General features: G+C 45.6%; 1 protein-coding gene across 2 annotated transcripts in view; it reads left to right on the top strand.

Moving 5' to 3' along the window:
- The window catches only part of B4GALT1 (beta-1,4-galactosyltransferase 1), a 52,621-nt gene that overhangs the window by 14,318 nt on the left and 18,070 nt on the right, over positions 1 to 20,233 (top strand). For both annotated transcript variants that reach the window (XM_012770170.2, XM_076008797.1), the window contains exon 2: positions 16,520 to 16,755. In XM_012770170.2, the coding sequence (XP_012625624.1) occupies positions 16,520 to 16,755 (236 nt within the window). The remainder of the gene's footprint in view (positions 1 to 16,519; positions 16,756 to 20,233) is intronic.

Raw genomic sequence — 20,233 nt, 5'->3', positions numbered from 1 at the left:
AGAAGGAAAGTAATTGGCCAACTAAAAATATATAGAAAAAATTAACTGGGCATGGTGGCACATGCCTGTAGTCCCAGCTACTCGGGAGGCTGAGGCAGAAGGATTGCTTGAGCCCAGGAATTTGAGGTTGCTGTGAGCTAGGCTAATGCTGTGGCACTGTAGCTAGGGCAGCAGAGTGAGACTCTGCCTCAAAAATAAAATAAAATAAAATAAAATAAAATAAAATAAAATAAAATAAAATAGTGCATGTGGGAAGCTTTTTGATTTACTAATTCAATTCATTTACTTGTTAGAGGTCTATTCAGATTTTCCATTTATTCTTTTCTTTTTCTTATTTAAAAAATATTTTTTTTTTTCACCAGCTGTGCCTCTGGAAAAAAAAAAAAACAACATTTTTTTTCAGGCCCAAGTCACTCTGTCTGACAGATTTTTCTGTGTATTCTTAAGTCAGTTTTGGTAGTTTGTGTCTCCCTAGGAGTTTGTCTAATTCATCTAAATCATGTAATTTGTTGGCATACAGTTCATAGTATTTCCTTATGATCCTTTTTATTTCTATTAAGGCCAGTAGGGATATTGCCTCTTTCGGTCCTGATTTGAGTAATTTGAGTTTTCTTTTTTTCTTTATCAGTCTAGCCTAAACTTTGTCATTTCTATTGATCTTTTTAAAGAACCAGCTTATACTTTATTAATTTTTCTCTAGTTTTTTGTTCCAGATTTCATTAATTTTTGCTCTAATCGTTATTATTTCCTTCATTCTGCTTGTTTTAGGTTTAACTTGCTCTTTTTTCTGGTGTCTTAATGTAGCAGGTTAAGTTATTGAATTGAGATTTAAAGGTTATGCACTTTTAACATTTTGATACTGTCAAATTGACCTCCAGTTATACTCATTAACAGTATATGTGAGTGCTTATTTCTCACACTCATACAATGCTGGATGTTACTAATTTTTATACCTTTGCCACTGTGATGGTTAAACATGATATCTTGTTTCTCTGATTACTAATGAAGTTAAGCAATTTTCATGTGGTTTTTGACCATTTGTCTTGCTTATCTTGTCTTTCTTTCTTTGTCTTGCTATATTGCCCAAGCTAGAATGCAGTGGCTGTTCACAGGTACGATACTGCACTGCAACCTTGAAATCCTGGGCTCAAGCAATCCTCCAGAGTAGCTGGGACTGCAGGTGTGCACCACTGCACCATTCTATTTCTTTTTTCTTTTTCATGTTTTTGTAGAGATAGGGCTCACTATGTTGCCCAGGCCAATCTTAAACTCCTGGTCTCAAATGATCCTACTGCCTCTACCTCACTAAGTGCCAGGATTACAGACATGAGCCACCATGCCTGGCTGGCCATTTCTATTTCTTACGTGAATGACCTGTTCATATTTTTTACCTATTTTTCTAATTTTTTTATATGTTTGTAGGAAACTTTTTATACTATGGATATGACTCCTTTATTAAATATCATTTGTAAATATGGCTTCTCCTTTGGTCACCTGTCTTTTAACTTTATCTTTGGCCATACAGAAGTTTTGAATTTTTATGTATTTAAATCTGTCTTTCCCTTTATGACTTCAGGGTGTTTTTACACTTAGGCAGGTCTTTACCACCCCAAGATTATAAAATTTTTCTCCTATATTTTCTGAGTTGATTCTTTTAACACACACACACACACACATTTATATTTTAGAAACAGGGTTTCGCTCTGTGACCCAGGCTAGAGTGCAGTGGCATGATCATAGCTCACTGTAACCTTGAACTCTTGGGTTCAAGTGATCCTTCTGCCTTTGCCCCCAAGTAGCTGGGACCACAGGCATGTACTACCATGCCCGGTTAGTTTTGGTTGTTGTTGTTGTTTTGGTAGAGGCAAGGTCTTGCTATGTTGTTAAGGCTTTCCTCAAACTCCTGGCCTCAAGTGATTTTCCTGTCTCAACCTCCCAAAGTACTGGGATTACAGGTGTGAGCCACCATTCTTGGCCTGGTTCTTTATTTTTATTTTATTTTTTTTGAGACAGAGTCTCACTTTGTTGCCAGGCTAGTGAGTGCTGTGGCATCAGCCTAGCTCACAGCAACCTCAATCTCCTGGACTCAAGTGATCCTACTGCCTCAGCCTCCCAAGTAGCTGGGACTATAGGCATGGGCCACCATGCCCGGCTAATTTTTTGTATACATATTTTTAGTTGGTCAATTAATTTCTTTCTATTTTTAGTAGAGACAGGGTCTCACTCAGGCTGGTTTCAAACTCCTGACCTTGAGCAATCCACCCGCCTTGGCCTCCCAGAGTGCTAGGATTACAGGCGTGAGCCACCACGCCCAGCCTGGTTCTTTAATATATTTAGTACTTGTCCCTGATAGTAAAAGATGAACAGAACTGCTGTTCAACCCATATGTGTTGCAGAAAGCCTTATATCACACCCTGGGGACCCTTTGAGGTCCCATACTCTTCCTCTAAATCTATCACTGATGTTAGCAGAGAAGAGTAGAAATGTGAAAGTTTAACGACTAGTGCTGATAGGGCTGTAATAAGGGGAGAAGGCAAAGTAACATTTACTGAACATCTATTAGTGCTAAGCACTGTGATAAGTATATGTATTATCTCATACCTGAAAGGAAGACATAATTACCCCTACTCCTTAGAGAGGGAAATTGGAGCTGGCTGCATTTAGAGTGGTCCGGATACCAGAGAGGTATTGCCGGGAGTGCACAGCTGGTTGACTGCCAGATAGCCCATAGATGTCGTAGGCTCTCTGTAGTCTAAGGTCTGGTTCTAGATGGAGAGAGAAGGATGTACTTGTAATCAGTGTTACAGCTCCAGAAAGTCTGTCAGGGCTCCAAAACTGATTATAGAGGGGCAGCTGACTCAGTGATAAACCTCCCAGGAGACTTAGGCACATGCTGGAATGCTGAATTACTGTTTTACTGGGAAAATCAGAACTGTTGTCTGGCAGCTTAGAATTCTCTGGCTGCAGGCAGCACTATAAGGGAAGCCATGGGGTAATCACGCAGCTGTTGAGTCAGAAGTCAGAGCAGGGAAGTGAGATTACTCTAATCTTAGATGGTGTTGGGCTGTCACGGCTGGCGAATCTGTCCCCACAATATTGCAGACCTGATTTGGGGTCCTTGCTCTGGTCTGGGGGTCAGGACTCCCTCGTCCTCTGTGCAGCCCAGGAAGGACACCCAGCTGTATCCTCCATCTCTCCCTTATTTATGTTCTTCCCTTCTTCCTTCCCATCCGGCCTTCAAACTTCATTTCATGGCCCATTATCATGGTGGGTCAACTCACAGACTTTCTTTTTTGTCGTATTTATTTATTCGTTTTATCCACTTCCATTTCCCAACCACACTATAGGCAGCCATTCTAATGTATTCGTAGCCTGTATCTGGTTTTGCTCTTACTAACATGGAAGCCACTGCTATATATATATACACACATACATACATATATATATATTCTTTTTTGAGACAGAGTCTCACTCTGTTGCCTGGGCTAGAGTGCCGTGGCATCAGCCTAGCTCACAGCAACCTCAAACTCCTGGGCTCAAGCAGTCCTGCTGCCTCAGCCTCCTGAGTAGCTGGGACTACAGGCATGTGCCACCATGCCCGGCTAATTTTTTCTATATATTTTTAGTTGGCCAATTAATTTCTTTCTATTTTTTGGTAGAGGCAGGGGTCTTGCTCTTCCTCAGGCTGATTTTGAACTCCTGACCTTGAGCGATCCTCTTGCCTCGGCCTCCCAGGGTGACAGGATTACAGGTATGAGCTACTGTGCCTGGACTGTTTGTTTTTTTTTTTTTGTATTTGTTTTTAATTTTAAAAAGTTTGATATAACCTCAAACTTATAGAAAAGTTAGATTAATAAAAGAATTTCTTGGCTGGGTGAGGTGGCTCATGCCTGTAATCCTAGCACTCTGGGAGGCTGAGGCGGGAAGATTGCTCAAGGTCAGAAGTTCGAAACCAGCCTGAGCAAGAGTGAGACCCTGTATCTACTAAAAATAGAAAGAAATTAATTGGCAAACTAAAAATATATAGAAAAAATTAGCCGGGCATGATGGTGGTGCCAGGCACTGTACAGTCCCAGCTACTTGGGAGGATTGCTTGAGCCCAGGAGTTTGAGGTTGCTGTGAGCTAGGCTGATGCCACGGCACTGTAGCCTGGGCAACAGAGCGAGACTCTGACTCATAAATAAATAAATAAATAAAATAATTTCTAGATATCTCCTGGATTCCCTAACTGTTAACATTTTACTACATTTGGTTTTTCTTCTCACATGCGCACATGCTCATTCTCTCTTTCACTTTCTCCATCTATATATGCTGAATCATATCCTTTTACCCTAAATATTCAGTGTGTATTTCCTAAAAACAAGATTTTTTTTTACATAACCATAGTATAATTATCAATCAGGAGTTCAACTTTGAAACATTTCTATTATCTCTATAGGCTTTTGAAGATTTTATCAGTTGTCCCAATAATGTCCTTTATAGTAAAAGAAAATCGGAGACTATATGTTATATTCAGTTGTCATATCTCTAAATCTGGAGTAATCTCCCCGAGTCCTTTGTATTTTATGACAGTGACATTGTTGAAGAGTTCAGGCCAGTTATTTTGTAGAATGTCTCTCAATATAAGTGTCTGATGTTTACTCATGGTTAGATTCAGGTTATTCACTTTAAAAAAAAATATATATATATATATTTTTATATATAGCTTTGTTGCCCAGGCTAGAGTGAGTGCCATGGCGTCACCCTAGCTCACAGCAACCTCAAACTCCTGGCCTCATGCAATCCTCCTGCTTCAGACTCCCGAGTAGCTGGGACTACAGGCATGCGCCACCATGCCTGGCTAATTTTTTCTATATATATTAGTTGGCCAATTAATTTCTTTCTATTTATAGTAGAGACGGGGTCTTGCTCTTGCTCAGGCTGGTTTCGAACTCCTGACCTTGAGCAATCCACCCGCCTCAGCCTCCCAGAGTGCTAGGATTACAGGTGTGAGCCACCTCGCCCAGCCTAAATATATTTATTTATTTTTATTTTTAATATAGACTCTCACTCTGTTGCCCAGGTTAGAGTGCAGTGGCATGATCATATCTCACTGCAACCTCAAACTCCTAGGCTCAAGCAATCTTCCTTCCTTAGTCTCCTGAGTAGCTAGGATTACAGGCATGTGCCACCATGCCTAACTAATTTTTTTTAATTTTTATTTTGGAGATAAGGTCTTGCTATGTTGCCCTGGGTGGTCTTGAATTCCTGGCCTCAAGTGATCCTCTCACCTGAGCCTCCCAAGTCACTAGGATTATGGGCCTGAGCTATATAGTGCCCAGCTATCCTATTATTCTTTGAGTACTTTCTTACTTTTAGGCACAGTAAGATGTTACAGGGTCCTCTTATTCTTCTTGTCCCGAACTCAGCCCTAGACTCAGCCACTTCTCCAACAAGCCCTAGTTCTTTTAGTAGAGAATGGCATTTGGAAACCAAGAATTGGGCACCAGGTGCTAACCTTTGTTTTTAAGGTCCATCCATGTTACTATATATACATCTAGTATGTTGATCCTAACTACCGAATAATACCCTGTAGTTGTCATCTTTCCCAGTTTTTCCCTATCCTTCCATAATGAAGAACTCCCAGACTGCCCCCAACACTACCTTCACAAATATTACTGAGAGGAACATCCTTATATATGTCCTCTTGGATATATGTGAATATGTTTACCAGCTTCCTATTTTTTGTGAAACTAATAGATGTTCTGCAATAATTCTTTTCTCTTTTAACTTGCTTTTCTCTGATTGCTAATGAGTTTGAGTAACCCTTCATATGCTTGATGGCCTTTGGGATTCTTCTTTGGTAAATTGCTTATTAATAATAATCCTTTGCCTGTTTTTTCACTGGAGTTCTTGTATTTTTCTTAATGGTATGCAGGAATTCCTTATATGTCCTGGATATTAATCCATTGCTGGTTTTAGGTATTGCGGATATCATCTGAATCTATTATTTATATGTTTACTTTGTCCACACATATTTTGTTTGAACATAAGACTCTTTTTCCCCTTTGTTTTGTGCAGTCTCTCACCAGCGCTCTTCTTTTTCTGTAACTATATTAATGCCCTTTGTTCCTCTACATGTTAGGTATGCTAGTATCATGGATCTCAGCTGTCTCTACTCGGTAAACAGTCTGTCTTTATGAACCTTAGCCTCTGTTCAATTCTCTCTGTTAAGAATGACTTGTCAGCTTCTTGGAGTAAGAGGTCTGCATGCAAATATTATTTTAATATGTTTAGTCAGCAAATATGTGGTGCAGGCCTACTATGGGTTAGGTACTGTGCTGTCACCAGTGAGGTTAGGATACTTGCCTGTGGCTTTTCAGAGGTGGAACAGCTGTTTGAGCCCTGGTTTGTGGCTTCCTACCATGCTGTTTCCCTTGGAAATAGCATTTGGTTCCTGTAGGCTGTGTTGAATGTCTACATCTCTTCTAACAACTGGCCTAAGGAGGTGCAGAGCAAAGCATCCTCCCCAGCATCCTGACTTGGCAGTGACGGCCGGGACCCTCAAGGGTGCCGAGGTGAATGTGACTCTGGAGGTTTCAAGTGGCAGGTCCTGGGTTATTTGCTGGTAACTGGCTCCAGGCCGAGAGAGAAGGACCCCGAAGAGGCCAGAAGAGGATTGCCCCAGCCTGGAGGTGAAGGTGTTAATGTAAAACACTAGATGCCTATACTGTTCTAGTCCTTTCTGAGAAGTTCAAATTGTCCCTTCTGGAAGTACTCTAGTTCTAAGAGGAGAGAGATGCAGCAGGATCTTCCTGGTGCTGACAGGAGGTTTCCAGACAAGTTGGCTCCCGAACCTTTTCCTGGTAGTGGTAACTATGGGCAGGCACAATTTTGGTAGTTTCCATAAATTCCAGCTGAGGGAGTGAGAAGGAAGAATATCACTTTGGGCCAGGACCAAACAAAGCAGAAATTCCTCCTGGGACATTTTTCCCCAGAGGCCAAACACTTGGGAGCCTGTTTACTGGGCTCTGCAAGCTTGTGACCCCCGGATACTGTTGCTTGACCCCAGGGCCTTGCATCTCCAGCCTCTGGACAGAAATGAACTGTTATGTGGCCACTTCTAAGATCCCCCCTGCTTTCTTCCCAATTCTACTGCCTAGCTGAATTGGGGAGCCATGACCATCTGTGGTTGTAGAAATTAGAGGGGTTTAGATCAGTGATGTCAGATAAGATCCACTTTTATGATACCTCAGTCAGGTGGTGTTTCCCTGGAACTCTATATGGAGAGGGATTTGTAGACAGTCCCCATGGGCACAGCGTAGGAACAGCAGAGGCACATGTGCCGTGATTTGCTCTCTGCTGTGTAGATGCGTCTGTGAGCATTAGAACCCTGAAAGATTATCAAAGAGAAGATGAGGACAACTTTTTTGCCAATCCAGGAGTATTCTTGAGGAAGGCTGTCAACCTCTGGCCTTCAGTCTCCTTCATGTGTGACCTTGGGGCTGACACATGGTTCTCAAGGCTCCCCTGGCTGTGGTCTGCAGGATTCTTTAGGGTCTGTTTCGTGGTAGATCCTGACCCTTCGAGGTAATGGGATCTAGCTATGGCTTTGGTACCTTTGGTGACAGCATTCTGGACTGAGTGACCCACCCAAGGCTTTTCTGGTGATTTTGTGACCCATGTTAGACTTTGAGCTTTGGGATTATTCTCTTAAAGAGTGAGTGGACTTGGTGAAGAGCCCCTTGGCATGGCAATGTAAGGCTTGGATGAGGAAATGCAACATATTTTATTAGGAGGTTGGGCTGTCCGTTGTCACAAAGTCTTAAATTACAGGCCTAGAACCTGGAGGAAACTTACTTTAAAATTGAGAGTGTACCAATCTCAGGAACATGGGGAAAAAAAAGTCAAGGGTGGGGGATGTACCTGTAGCTTGTGAATCAGGTGCTATACCCGAAACAAAGCTTGTCAGAGCCCAGAAATGAAGTGTTTTTGCCTCACCTTGGCCAGAGATGTACAATTAGGGCAAAAATCATAAATTCTGTAACTTCGAAGCTCAGCTTCCCTAATAGTCGAACAAGTGCTATGTGGGTCAACACCTGTTTGCTGATCCTGCTCTGCCAGGACCTGTCCTGAAAATAGAAAGGAATGGGACACAACCCCTGCCCTCGAGATGTCTGATGGAGGAAGCCAGCAGATAGACTGGTGCCTGTCCCATGTAGGGTTTTAAGGCAGACTTCCAGTAGGTGTTGCAGGCGTGTGGAGTGGAGACTGGCCCCAAGAGGGGCTTGGGGAAGGCTTTGAAGGAGGATGACATTTGGTTTGGACTTTGAAAGATTGTTACTTTACCTCTTTTACAAAAGTTTTTAAGATAGTTTATAAGAACACATACCATAAAAAGGACCGATATAAATAAGTTAAAAACAGAAAAAGAGAAAACAGAACTTAGAAAGTTAAGACTGAGTAAGAGTTAAAATGGAGATATTGGCTGGGCGTAGAGGTTTATGCCTACAGTCCTGCCACCATGGGCAACATAATGTGACCGTGTCTCTGCAGAAAATAAGAAATTAGCCATGTGTGGTGGTGTGTACCTGTAGTCCCAGCAGCTGAGAAGGCTGAAGTGGGAGGAGTGCTTGAGCCCAGAAATTCGAAGTTACAGTGAGCCATGATCGCACCACTGCACTTCTGCTTGGGTGACAGAGCAAGACTCTGTCTCTAAAAATAAAATAAAATAAATAAGTGAATGAATGAATAAATAAATAAAGAAAGTATTTAGACCATGGGTCCCAACATAGTTATTATATCTGACCCTTTGCACAAACCAGAGTAGAATACATAGTTTCTGAGTGTAAGTTGTTTTACTTGACCTCTTAAATACCTTCCTGGGAGTGGGAGGGAAGTGGTGGTTAATGAGTGAACCTGTAAACCAGTGTTTCTCAAAATTACAGTCCAGGGACTTGCATCAAAATTGCAGTTACCTAGAGTGCTTGTTAAAATGCGGATTCCTTGGCCCCTGCCCCAGGCTTACCAAATCAGAACCTGGTGAATAGGACCCAGGAGTCTGCAAATTCATATACTTCCCCAAATAATTCTACGTGCACTCCACAGTTGATAGCCACTGCAGTTGATGGAAACCTCGACAGCATTTTGAAGCGAGTACTTGGCCTTTGAAGGTTGGGTGGAACTTTAATGAGGGAGAGAGCAAGGCAGGAGAAATGGCAGTTCCACTGAGGATGGTATGGTGGTTTGCTGCTGGCAGTGTCACTTTTAGGCCATATTTTGGAAAACCTACAAAGTGTAGCAGTTCAGGCACCTGGCAGGGCTGCTCCCAAGCACAGAGATGGGTGGAGGACCAACTGTCCCCACTGTGCAGGTTGGTCCAGCTTCCCACTTAGCCACCTGGGCTCTGCTCTGTAGGCCTCCTCTGGCAGGCTACTTTATTTTTTGAGCAAGCACTTTGTTTTTCTTAACATCCCCAAATACAGGGTTCCGAGACCACAGATGTGTTCTGTTTCCTGTTAAAAAAGCATTTTTTCCTTGGGGTCTGATAGTGGCGTGGATGGTGAGCTGGCAGAAAGAACCATGGATATTGGGGTGTGTTCCAGGTGTGATATGCCCAAGACACACCATGTGAACATTTGTAATTGATTATTTCTGTTTCCTGGTCACTGAGTTGTATGTTTTGAAATCTTTATTTTGGAAGATACTTTCTTATTGGGAATGGGACTAGGGAGAGGGGTCCCCTTTCCCGTCTTTGGGTTATATTTTAAAATGCTTATTGTTCAGTTTTAAAGATATATCTTAAGGTATAAAGAAAAATACCTTGAACCTCTGATTTAAAAAACAAATCGTTTCCAGTACTTTTGAAGCCTTCATGAGTTAGAGTTTAAAACTCAGTGAGAAATGGTTAACATGGGAATTGAGAGTACCTTCTGGCGGTTTTTCATCCCATGCACTTCCATAGCTTTTCTTGTAGGCTTATCGAAACTCTCTTTGCTGCTTGCAACTGTGGCAGAGACGCAGGGAGGATAGCTGTGCACCACCCACTCGGCTAAAATTTGCCGGCATGCTCCCATGTGCATGGCAGCCAAGGCAGCTGATTGACAAGTAGATACAACTCTGTGTGATGAATCCTGCCCAAGAGGATCTGAGGGGCCTAGTCAAAGCAGCTGCTTCATTGCAGAGCCTTCCTGGACTCTCTTCCCTGGGCCTGGAGTTGATTCCCCTTCCTTTGGCCAGTTCAGCTTGTTCTCACCACTGTCACACTCACCACTGTTGTTTGCTTTGCTGGTCTCCCTGTCCCCCTGAGGGCAAAGACATCTTCTTAACCTAGCTCTTCCTCTGCATGCCTGGTACCACCTGGCACATGGTGTTTACTAACTGGGTTCATGTTTGAATGGATGTGGTGCTGTGAGTGCTTAGCAGGTGTGGATGAAGAGCAAGAACCAACCTCACTGAGTGGTCTGGAAAGGCTTCCTAAGGGAGGTGATGCTTGAGTTGAGGCCTGACAGCTATTGGATTAGGTGACATTGAAGTCTTTGGAAACCTAGAGAGCTTGTCCTCCTCCCAGAAGGACTGGAGAGGAGGTTTGAGACAAGGCACGTACAGTAGATGGTGCTTCTCACTTCTGGTCAAGGGGCCACAAGGGGCAACATGATTTCACAGGACCACTGCAAGCAAATCTTTTCTCAAGCTGGGGAATTTGGTGATAGTGCCTGGCTCAGTTGTCAGATTCAAAAATGTAGAGACAGATCTCAAAATTTAATGTTTTATTTGGGAAGAAGTATTACAATTCAGGGCATACATGGTAGGCTGGGTAGTCTTCGGTATATCTGAAGAACAAAGAGAAGGTTAGAGGTTTTATTAAAAGGAAAAAATGTTATATGTTGCTCTTTGAGAAAGTTCATTGAAGTTCATTGGCTCAAGTAAGGGTTTGGGGAGCTGGCAAGCTCCGATTGGTGAGAACGGAGGTGGGCAAAATTAGTCCTAGTGTTGCAACAAGTTATCTCAGAAGCTATAGATAAACTGGTTTCAGGTTACAACGGTTTCGGCAGTCAGGCTTACAGAGAATTACATTCTTGGAACAATGTTTTGTACTCTGAAAGCTAACCCCCCCCCCCCAGCTCCTGGACTCTGCTTTAGCTGCATATGACAAGAATGGCCCGGTTTGTATGATCAACTTTCATACAGCGCACACCTGGCCTTTGGAAGATTGGTGCAGACAGAAACGGCCCACCCACATGAGCCTGTCGAACCACACTGTAGCGGGGAAGATGGTTTGAAGAGGGGCTAGGCAATGTACTGTCAGGTCTGAGAGCTGGCCTAGGAAGAAATGCCAATATCCTAACTTTTAAAACCACAGGAGTTCTAGGTATTGCTTAGTTCCACATGTTCCCAAATGTTTCCCAAACATCTGAACTTCTTACCCAGAATATTTTCAAGAGAAACTTAGGGGCCTGACCCATGACTGCCAAGGAAGGATATTTTTAAAAAATCAAGTGTAAAAAAATCATTCCAGCATCAAAATATACCATGATCATTTCATAAGAGAAAGGACATTTTACCATTTAAATTGTAAGAAGCACTTCATCTTAGAAGAAAAGGCGTCCTATCCATTGATATATTTAGTTTGATGAAAAACCATCTATGTGGTCTTACTTTTATCATTTCATCCTGGGCTGGTGAAACACTGTCACAGCTGAGCATCAGGCCAAGGATTGTGTCTTGAACCACTGGCCAATCTGTTGAAAAGCAGTGACTACATGTTTTCAGGCTGTTTGGCTGAGGCCAGAGGATTGAACTAGTGGTTCAGCCAGCATGAAATCAAGGCAGGAGTCCGTGCTGGGTTAGATTAGCGGGGCCTTTGATGGAGGGGCATGTATGTGTTTGGGTTTGCCGTGCCAGGCAGGAGAGCAGTGGAATTTGTCTGAGTTGAGCTCACACATTGAAGTTATTGAGCGACTTACACGCAAGGCCATGACCTGGACTCCCAGCCGAGAGGCCCACGTGGCGGGGCTTGAGCTGGGGGAGCCAAGGACAGCTTACATCTGCTCATCTGCTTACGTAACCCTGCTTCCCAGTTCCCAGAGCCAAGAAAACACACAAGCCAGCTCAGCAGGGCTGAGGGCCTGTGGTAGCACACGCCATGCGCCGCACAGCACGGGTGCCTTGGCTCGGCCTGAGGACTGACATGAAGCCCTTAGCCCTCTGCCTGCTCCTGTAGCCCCTCCCTGCGGCCCCAGGCAGTGGCTCTGAGACCTGGTAGCAGGTCTGCTGCATGGTTCTGAACGAGGCCTGGTCATTGCCCTCCTGGAATCTGAATTCTCTGTCTTGCTGGGACAGAGCCAGGTGTATAGTGGAGCATGGCCCCTGCAGTGTGGCAAGAGGTGGGCAGGGAACTCAGGTGGCCTCCTGCCTGGCACTAGACCCAAGAAGGAATTCACCTCCAGGCTGGGGCTGCTGTGCACCTTCTAGTCTCAGAGGTGTGAGCCACAGGATTCTCAGAGTTGTGGAGGCTTCAGAGAGAGAAGGTGGGGAAAGGATTGCCAGACTAGGCAAGGAGGGCAGGACTGGGGGTCAGGGTGCTCTCGATGTGTTGGAGGCATGGTGGAGGTTGTGTGAGGGGCACAGAGGGGCACAGAAGGGAGCAGGAGGGACAGAGAGGCTGTTCATTGATAAAGCTCTGCACAAGCCCTTGGAGGAGCAAGTTCCTCGGCCAGCCTTGAACCAGGGTAGTTTTCATTTAGGTTCTGCCACATGCTCAGCAGGTAGGAACTGTCTTGTTCATCCTCCCTCCCTCCACCCACCCCTCCTTGGGTTGGCACACTCTTGGCACACAGTGGGTGCCCAGAAAGTATTGATTGAAACAAATTGTAAGTGGTCTTGATGCATATCACAAGGGGAGTTTGCATTGAACAAACATTTCAGAATAAAGACTCTGGTTTGGTATTTGGTACTTGATAGGCTACTGTGGATTGTCAGAGTGCTGTTTACACTTCCTGTGTGTGTGTGTGTATGGGTGAATGTGTGTGAGTGAGTGAGAGAGAGAGAGAGAGAGAGAGAGAGAGAGAGAGAGAGATAGAGAGAGAGAGAGAGAGTGTGTGTTGGTGTTGGGGACAGAGGGGGAATAGAAGATGGACCACCCAGGAATCAGCCCTTGTACTGGGTGGACAGCAGTGTCAGTGCTGAGGGAACCCTGGAGGAGAACCGAGTTTGGCCATAGGTGGTGATGGTGGTGGGGTTACATGAGAGTTCATTTGGGGCAGGTTGAGTTGAGGGTGCCCTGGGCATATGGCTACTGTGTCCTGTTGTCTGTGGGGTTAGAAGAGAGATGTGGGATAGAGACAGAGATTTTTGAAAACTGTCACATATTTAAACTGAAGACCTGGATGATAGAAGGAATAGTGTCTAGGGAGAAGGAGAAGAGAAAGGGCAAAGATGGAAATCAGGACAGAGGCTGAGAAAGCCTGGGTAGCGATATAGGGGGACATAGGTGAGCATGATGCTTGGTGATCAAGGCTTCTCGTCCAGGACCCTTTCCTGTACAGGGCACTCATTTCTTCCTGCCTGCTTGGACATTCATGCTGTCCGTGGGGCAGGGAAGGTAAGAGCAGAGATTTGTCAGAAGATCTTGCTTTGGGGCCCTGCTCTTCTGGTTTACCAAGTGTCTCTGAGCATGTCAGGGTGTTTTGAGACCTTAGAGATCATCCAGTTCAATCCCCGTGATTCACAAATGGGGAAACCAGTATCCTCAGAGTAGATGGGACTTGCTCCAGGATCATCCAGCATATCACTGGTGGAGCTGGACCAGGGCCCAGGCATCCCTTCTCCTGTCCCAGCGCTTTACCTCAGGACTGCCTTTCTGGAACCCATGATGGGGCACCATCTGAATACTTGCCAGCCTGCAGGTGCCTACTCCACAGAGGGTGGGCAGGCCACATGTGAATTCCTGTCTCCTGGGTTGGTTTCAGAAGGTGTAAGCAAGTTGGTACGGTGACAGCCCAGATGCTTCTTGGGTTCCCGAAAATGGGGTTATGTTTAGCAGCATCTTCAGAACCAAAGATGGGGTGGGGTGGGAGCTGCAGATGTTGCAGGGGCCCTCTGAAGTGAAAAGAGCCCAGTGACAGATCTTCTTTTCATGTTTTTCACAAGTTCACTGTACAGCAGGGCCTCCCAGGTTGGGAGTTGAGCAGCCCAGGCTTGGCAGACCTTGTGGGGAGGGCGTAAATGGTGAGAATCCCCAAGGACCCCCCTCACCTGAAAGCCCAGGGCTTGTGAAGATGAGCCATCCAGCTCTCTGGTGCCCAGCTTGCCCAGTAGGAATCACCCGGCTCCCCATGTATTATCCATCTAGGTCCTTCCCAAGGTCTGCAGCATCAGACTCTCTAGGGGAGGGGCCTCAGATTCTATGTTTGTACTAATTGCCTCAGGTGATTCTGGGGACAGTTTGGGGAAAACTGGTCTAGGGTGGCCAGTGACTTAGTCCTAGAGCTTAGTGCCTGCTCACCTAAGGGCAGCCTGGGAGGGTGGAGCCAGGTCATCAGGCAGTCTTGTGAGGGACTGATCTGCTAGGGCCCTGTCCTTCCAGGAAGGGTGAGCAGGGCTTTTGGAGCCCTGGGGATCTGCTTTTCCTTCCCCAGAGGTTCTGCTGCGACAGCTCTGTAGTAATGAGAGCGAAAGGACAAAGCTTGATTGAAGCCCGTCTCTCGGTGCCAAAGTTTGCTGGTTAAAGAACAGAAGGAAGGGCATTTTTGGCTAGGAGAAAAGTATGGCTATAGGTATGGTTTATAGTAATGGGGAGGGAGACGGAGCTGAGACTGATGGGCCTTTTTGCCACGCTTGGGGTTTGGCCTTACGTTGTACGAGGCACACAGCCTTACAGCCACTGGTGAGTTTTAATGGGAGAGTGATACAGTCAGAGCCATGTCTCAGAAGACAAAGAACTCATGGGTACAGGTCCTGTGCTGATGGTGTGGGGCCAGCCACAGAGGGAGGGAAGTGTGAGGGGTGCACTGGGGCAGGGAGAAGAGGCAGCAGCTGGAGCAAGGCCGCTTTTCTCAGACTACTCAATTCAGAAGGGTATGTGCTCCCTGAGGCCAAGGGGCGCTTGGGGACCTCATAGTCCCCAAGGAGAGCAGACAGGCCTGCACCCTGGGCCTGTGGGTTCTCACCAGCATGGTTCAGTTGAACTTTGGTGTGAGCTTGTGGTCGCTGTTCCCATCTCTGTTCTCTAGGTTTCTTCCTTTGTTCTTGTGGCTGGTTTGCTTCACAGCTGAAGCTGTTTAGACTAGAGTAACAGTTCCCAAAGTGTGTTCCCTGACAAAATGGTTCTGTGGCCAAATAACTTTGGGAAATGGTGGGTTAAACATAGTGATGGGGGTTTCTTGACTGCACAACTTTCAGAGCCTCTGGTGTGTGGCATGACTTCCAGAAGCAGGATTTAATATGCAGGGCTCCCACCCGTCATTGGCCAGGGGACATGCTTTTCCATCTAGCGTCTTGCTGGGCCTAATGCTTCCTGGAACCTGCTGTGAGGGAGTCCGGTCTGTGGAGAATACTAGGAGCCTGGGTTCAGGTCTTGGCTCTGTCTGACTCCTTACGTTGCTGGGACCGCACTGCGTGTGCCACGTGCCCAGTGTTTTCACCTTTTTCTCTTCCCTCTACTCCTGACCTGCCACTGTCTCAAAATTCACCATCTGTGTCTCGTCAATTTTTCTTCTGTGCCGAGAGTTCTCTTACTAACTCATTTCCCTCATCTGGACCTGTGTTCTTCTAGGCCGGAAACTTTAGATCATCCCTGATTCTTCCTCCCTTCTTCACCCTTTGTCACTTTATCCCCCACTGTTACTAAGCGTTCTTCTTTGGTGTTCTTTCTCGCTGTTTCTTTTTTTTTTCTCCTCAGTCTCCTCTGGGGCCTTATTGGCTCTATCCCTCCCTGAGTTTGGTTCACTCCACATCAAGCCCCTTCCTGAGACACGCTCCTGAGACTCCTCCACTCCTGCTACCTTCTCATGTGAAGCTGATTCCCTCCACGCTGGCCTTCGCAACATGCACATGTGCACATACACACAAACACACACATCCCTTCCTCAGTTAGGCTTGATTTAGGGAGGTGAGGTCAGTCATTTGTCCAAGGCCACGCAGCTGGGAGGTGGCAGAGCTAGGCCTAAACCTCAGGGTTTCTGAGAAAGTGCTTCCTCATCCATATTCACTATGTCTTACAACAGCCTGTTGGGAAGTCTCAGCAGGAATTATTTCCACTTTACGCTGGAGTCTGAGGGCAAGATGGGGTAGGGGTGGGGTCCTGGGCAGGTGAGTTCCTCACAGGGTGACCGGTATCTGGGTTAGCCCAGCACTGAGGGTTTCCTAGGGTGGTTGGTCACGCTCGTGCTGGACATGGTACCATGAATACCCTCTCCACAGCCACACTGACTCCTAGGAGGAGATGTCTCCTCTGCACCTGCAGCCTGACCATTTGATGCAGCCTGTGGAGTGGCAAGCCCTGTGGCCTACTAACTTCTCCTTCCCTCCTCCTCTCTAGTTGGCCCCATGCTGATCGAGTTTAACATGCCTGTGGACCTGGGGCTTGTGGGGAAGCTGAATCCGAAGGTGAAGGTGGGTGGCCGCTATACCCCCAAGGAATGTGTCTCTCCTCACAAGGTGGCCATCATTATTCCATTCCGCAACCGGCAGGAGCACCTCAAGTATTGGCTATATTACTTGCACCCAATCCTACAGCGCCAGCAGCTGGACTATGGCATCTATGTTATCAATCAGGTGAGTTCTGGGAAGATGGAACGAGAGAGGGGTGTGTGTGCAGTGTGTGTGTAACAAGGGGAGTGATTTCATAGATGCCTGGCATTTTGCAGTGAGTAGCCAACCCCACCACCAATGCAGAAGAGCTAAGTGCCATTGTGCTTGCTTACTGCTATCAACCCTGTTAGCCAAGGGAAATTGCTGAGGTGTGTTTGTCTATTTGTTTTGTTTTTGTTTTTTGGAAGTAGCCTTCCAGCAAAATTGAGAAAAAAAGACAACTCTAATTATCCCAAAGTAAGCACTGATTATTTCCCATCTTTGTATAGCTGTATATTTTCCTTTTAAAAAGAAAGCCACTATTTAGATGTCAGACTTTTAAGCAACTTTGAGGTTTATCCAATCAGGCTGTGTCTTCTGAGGCACCTTAGTTCAGGCTGCATGCCAGCCCCTGGCGAAACATGTCTGGAGGAGTCTGGCTCGTGGGCCATCTGAGAGTCATGTGGGCTGGGCCAAGTCTGAGCAAAGAGTTTCTTACTCCATGTCTGATCCCTATGTGTTAGGCTTTAGCCCTGCTTAGGAAACCAATGCTAAAGATGTGTCAGCCTTCATCACCATGACCTGGAGAATCAGATTATCTAAGAGGGATTTTTATTGAAATAAATTTATTTCCAACCTGAGGACCATTATTAATTTTTTCCAAGAGCATAACTTTGGTATTTCAAATTTATCTCCAGTACTTAAATACATATTTTTACACTGTAACCTAGGTGCAATGACACATCTCACTTATCTATGTACCAAATTTCACTGAAATTCATTTGAAGAGAAAGAGTATGCCCATTTCTACAAGGCCCAATGTCTATTTCAGGATAAATTCTGGGACTGCTTGAGGTAGTAAAATTGCTGGCAGTTTACAGCCTCCATCAAAGCTGAGGGACTGTGTCCATCCTCCCTTGGACCACAAGGGAAGCTGGAAACAGCAGTCTGTCCACCAAGCACTTCTGAGGACTGCTGTGGCATGGTGCTGCATCACTTGCTGCAGGGAGATCCTAAAGAAGTGTGAGGTCTCAGTCCTACCTGTCCTGAAGCTTTCAGCCCACTTCTGGCAAGTAGGATCCTCCCAGGGAACAATTTGTTAATAATCCCAAAGGTATATGATTGGATGGTGACTGCCATATGGTTTGGAAGCTCAGAGGAAGGAGAGAGGACAATGGCCTGGAAGAACCAGGATATAAACTAGGTTCTGGGAGGAGAGATGGGTATCTCAGCTGGGGCCAGTGAACGAGGCCTCAGGCAGAAAGGAACCTAGCAGGTTGCTGGAGATCAAGATGACTATCAGGGTAGGAAAGCACCAGAGGCTCTGAGACCAGGTGTCACAGCTGAGCCTGTCAGGTGGGGAAGAGCAAAGCAAGCCCTGTGACAAGGAAACTGGAGCTCAAGGTGGGAGAGCAGGTAGTGGGCAAACCCCTTGAGGATTTTTGAGTCTCTTGGCCAAGTGAGGTACAACTAGGGCCCTTATGAACACCTGCAAGCAAGACAGCCATGCAGCTGTGGGTCATTTTGGAAGAATATTGGAGAATGTAGGAGAGAACAGGTAAATGTCCTGCAAAGTGCAGGTCACTTCAATCAAACAAGTATTAGTTTAATTCAAGCCCTGCGATCAAGAAACATTTGTCTGATGCCAATGAGCACATATTGATCATGGCAAGATTCAGGAGCCTATTACTGAAGCAACAGCAGTGAGCATCTGGAAGAAGAAGCCACAGTCACCAGGAGCCAGCAGGGATGACTAAGAACCAGCCATCCGGCTGCCTCTCATGTCTCCCTGAACAGTTGTTATACCAGTCCATGAGTGATATAATGTAGACACCATGCTGTCAGAGCTTATTCAGCAAGGCGTCTGTTGGTATCCCTGATTAGAAGACAAATCCACCTGAGTAGAAGACAGACAACTGAGGTCTGGATGGCATACAAGTAGATTAAAATATATAGCTGGTAAAGAGGGTAAAAGAGAGTTAATGATGATGCCAATTCTTTGAATTTAGGTGGATATGGTCAAGGAATACTGGAGGAGAAGATGCTATGTCTAGATATTTTGTATTTTAGGTGAATGAGAGACTTCCCTGTTCAATTATAAAGTCAAAGCAAATACTGGACTAGTGAAATTTAGCCTCCAGCTTAAATTCCTGCAACACAGTTTCCATATTCCCCGGGCTTCAAACAACAGGTTTCTGAATGTCCTCCACCAGCTACGTGCTCCTGCCTGCCCCAGTCCAAGTTGGTGGAACAGCTAAACCAGCCGGCTCAGACTAATGGCACCAGTGTGCTAGCTGCCACCGGCACTGCCTGAAACCGTGTTCCTCCCAGAGCGTGTTTTCCAAAACGGAGCCACATGCCCTGGAGGAGCACGTGCTTGTGAAGCAGGTCTCATTCCCGCAGAGCCTCCAGAGTGTTTCCCGAGCTTGTCTAAGTGGAGAACTGTTTTCCGAGAACCCTCTTAAGTGATGAGTGTTTTGTGAATCACACTTTGGGGGAAGCGGGCCTAAATTAACACTTCCTCCCAACCACCCCTTACTTTCTCTAGGACACTGGGAACTTGCTATTCCTCTTCCACTTGTAGCTTAGCATCAGAAATATTTTATTTTAGTTTTTCACACATAGATACGTCTTTTCCTCTCCAGTCTTGTCAGTGTCATCTTCCCCCCCCCCCCCCCACACACACACGGTTTTGTTTTGTTTTGTTTTTTCTTTTTATCCTTTTTCTGCTGAGGGTTAACTTTCCACCTCAGGAGGATCTTTTCCTCTCCTTCTCCCTTTCCCCCAGCTCGTCATATATCTTATGCTTCCATTCCACCCTGACAATCTTTCTGGGAAAATGTGGTCAGAGTCCAGATAATCAAGTCAAAAAAAGCTTGAAGTCTTCCCTGCCTTTCCAGTAAAGAATATTGTGTAATACATAATAAAGTGATGATAGAAAATCCAAACCCCGAACCCTGAAAAGAGAGAGGCAGAGGGGAAAACATTTGGAACATGCACGCCTATAATTTAGGAACTTCCTGTGTTCTCTGTTTTATAGCTATAATGTAGAAGAAGAAGAAAGGGATTTTACAGCACCTGGCTTTGACCTTTGTGCTCTGTTTGTTGAGCAAATGAACCTTATGAGGTATTAGGCCTCATTAGAGCCTCTCAGCCTCTCCCTGTCCCAGACACTTGCTGTCATTTTGAGTTTTCATTCACATACCACTTAAGATTAGATATAAAGAATGCTTAAAGTAGGGGTGGCCTCTGAGACAGCTAGTTCAGGGACTCCCAGAAAAGCTCAGTATTCTTTCTGCCCCATTGAAATGCTACACAGCGGCCCTCTTCAGCAGGTCACAGGAATGCTGTTCTACTTGAAGTGGGTGCCATGTCCCATTTCTACCTCCTTAGCGTCCCCTTCGGTCTTTGCTGGGATTTGCCCAGACCTCTGAGGCCAGTGTGAAAACTTCTGTTCCATGTC

This window comes from Microcebus murinus, chromosome 12 (assembly GCF_040939455.1).
Source record: "Microcebus murinus isolate Inina chromosome 12, M.murinus_Inina_mat1.0, whole genome shotgun sequence".
In the NCBI taxonomy this organism is placed as follows: Eukaryota; Metazoa; Chordata; class Mammalia; order Primates; family Cheirogaleidae; genus Microcebus; species Microcebus murinus.
The sequence above is the reverse complement of the archived record's forward strand: the minus strand, read 5'-3'. Positions and strand labels throughout refer to the sequence as shown.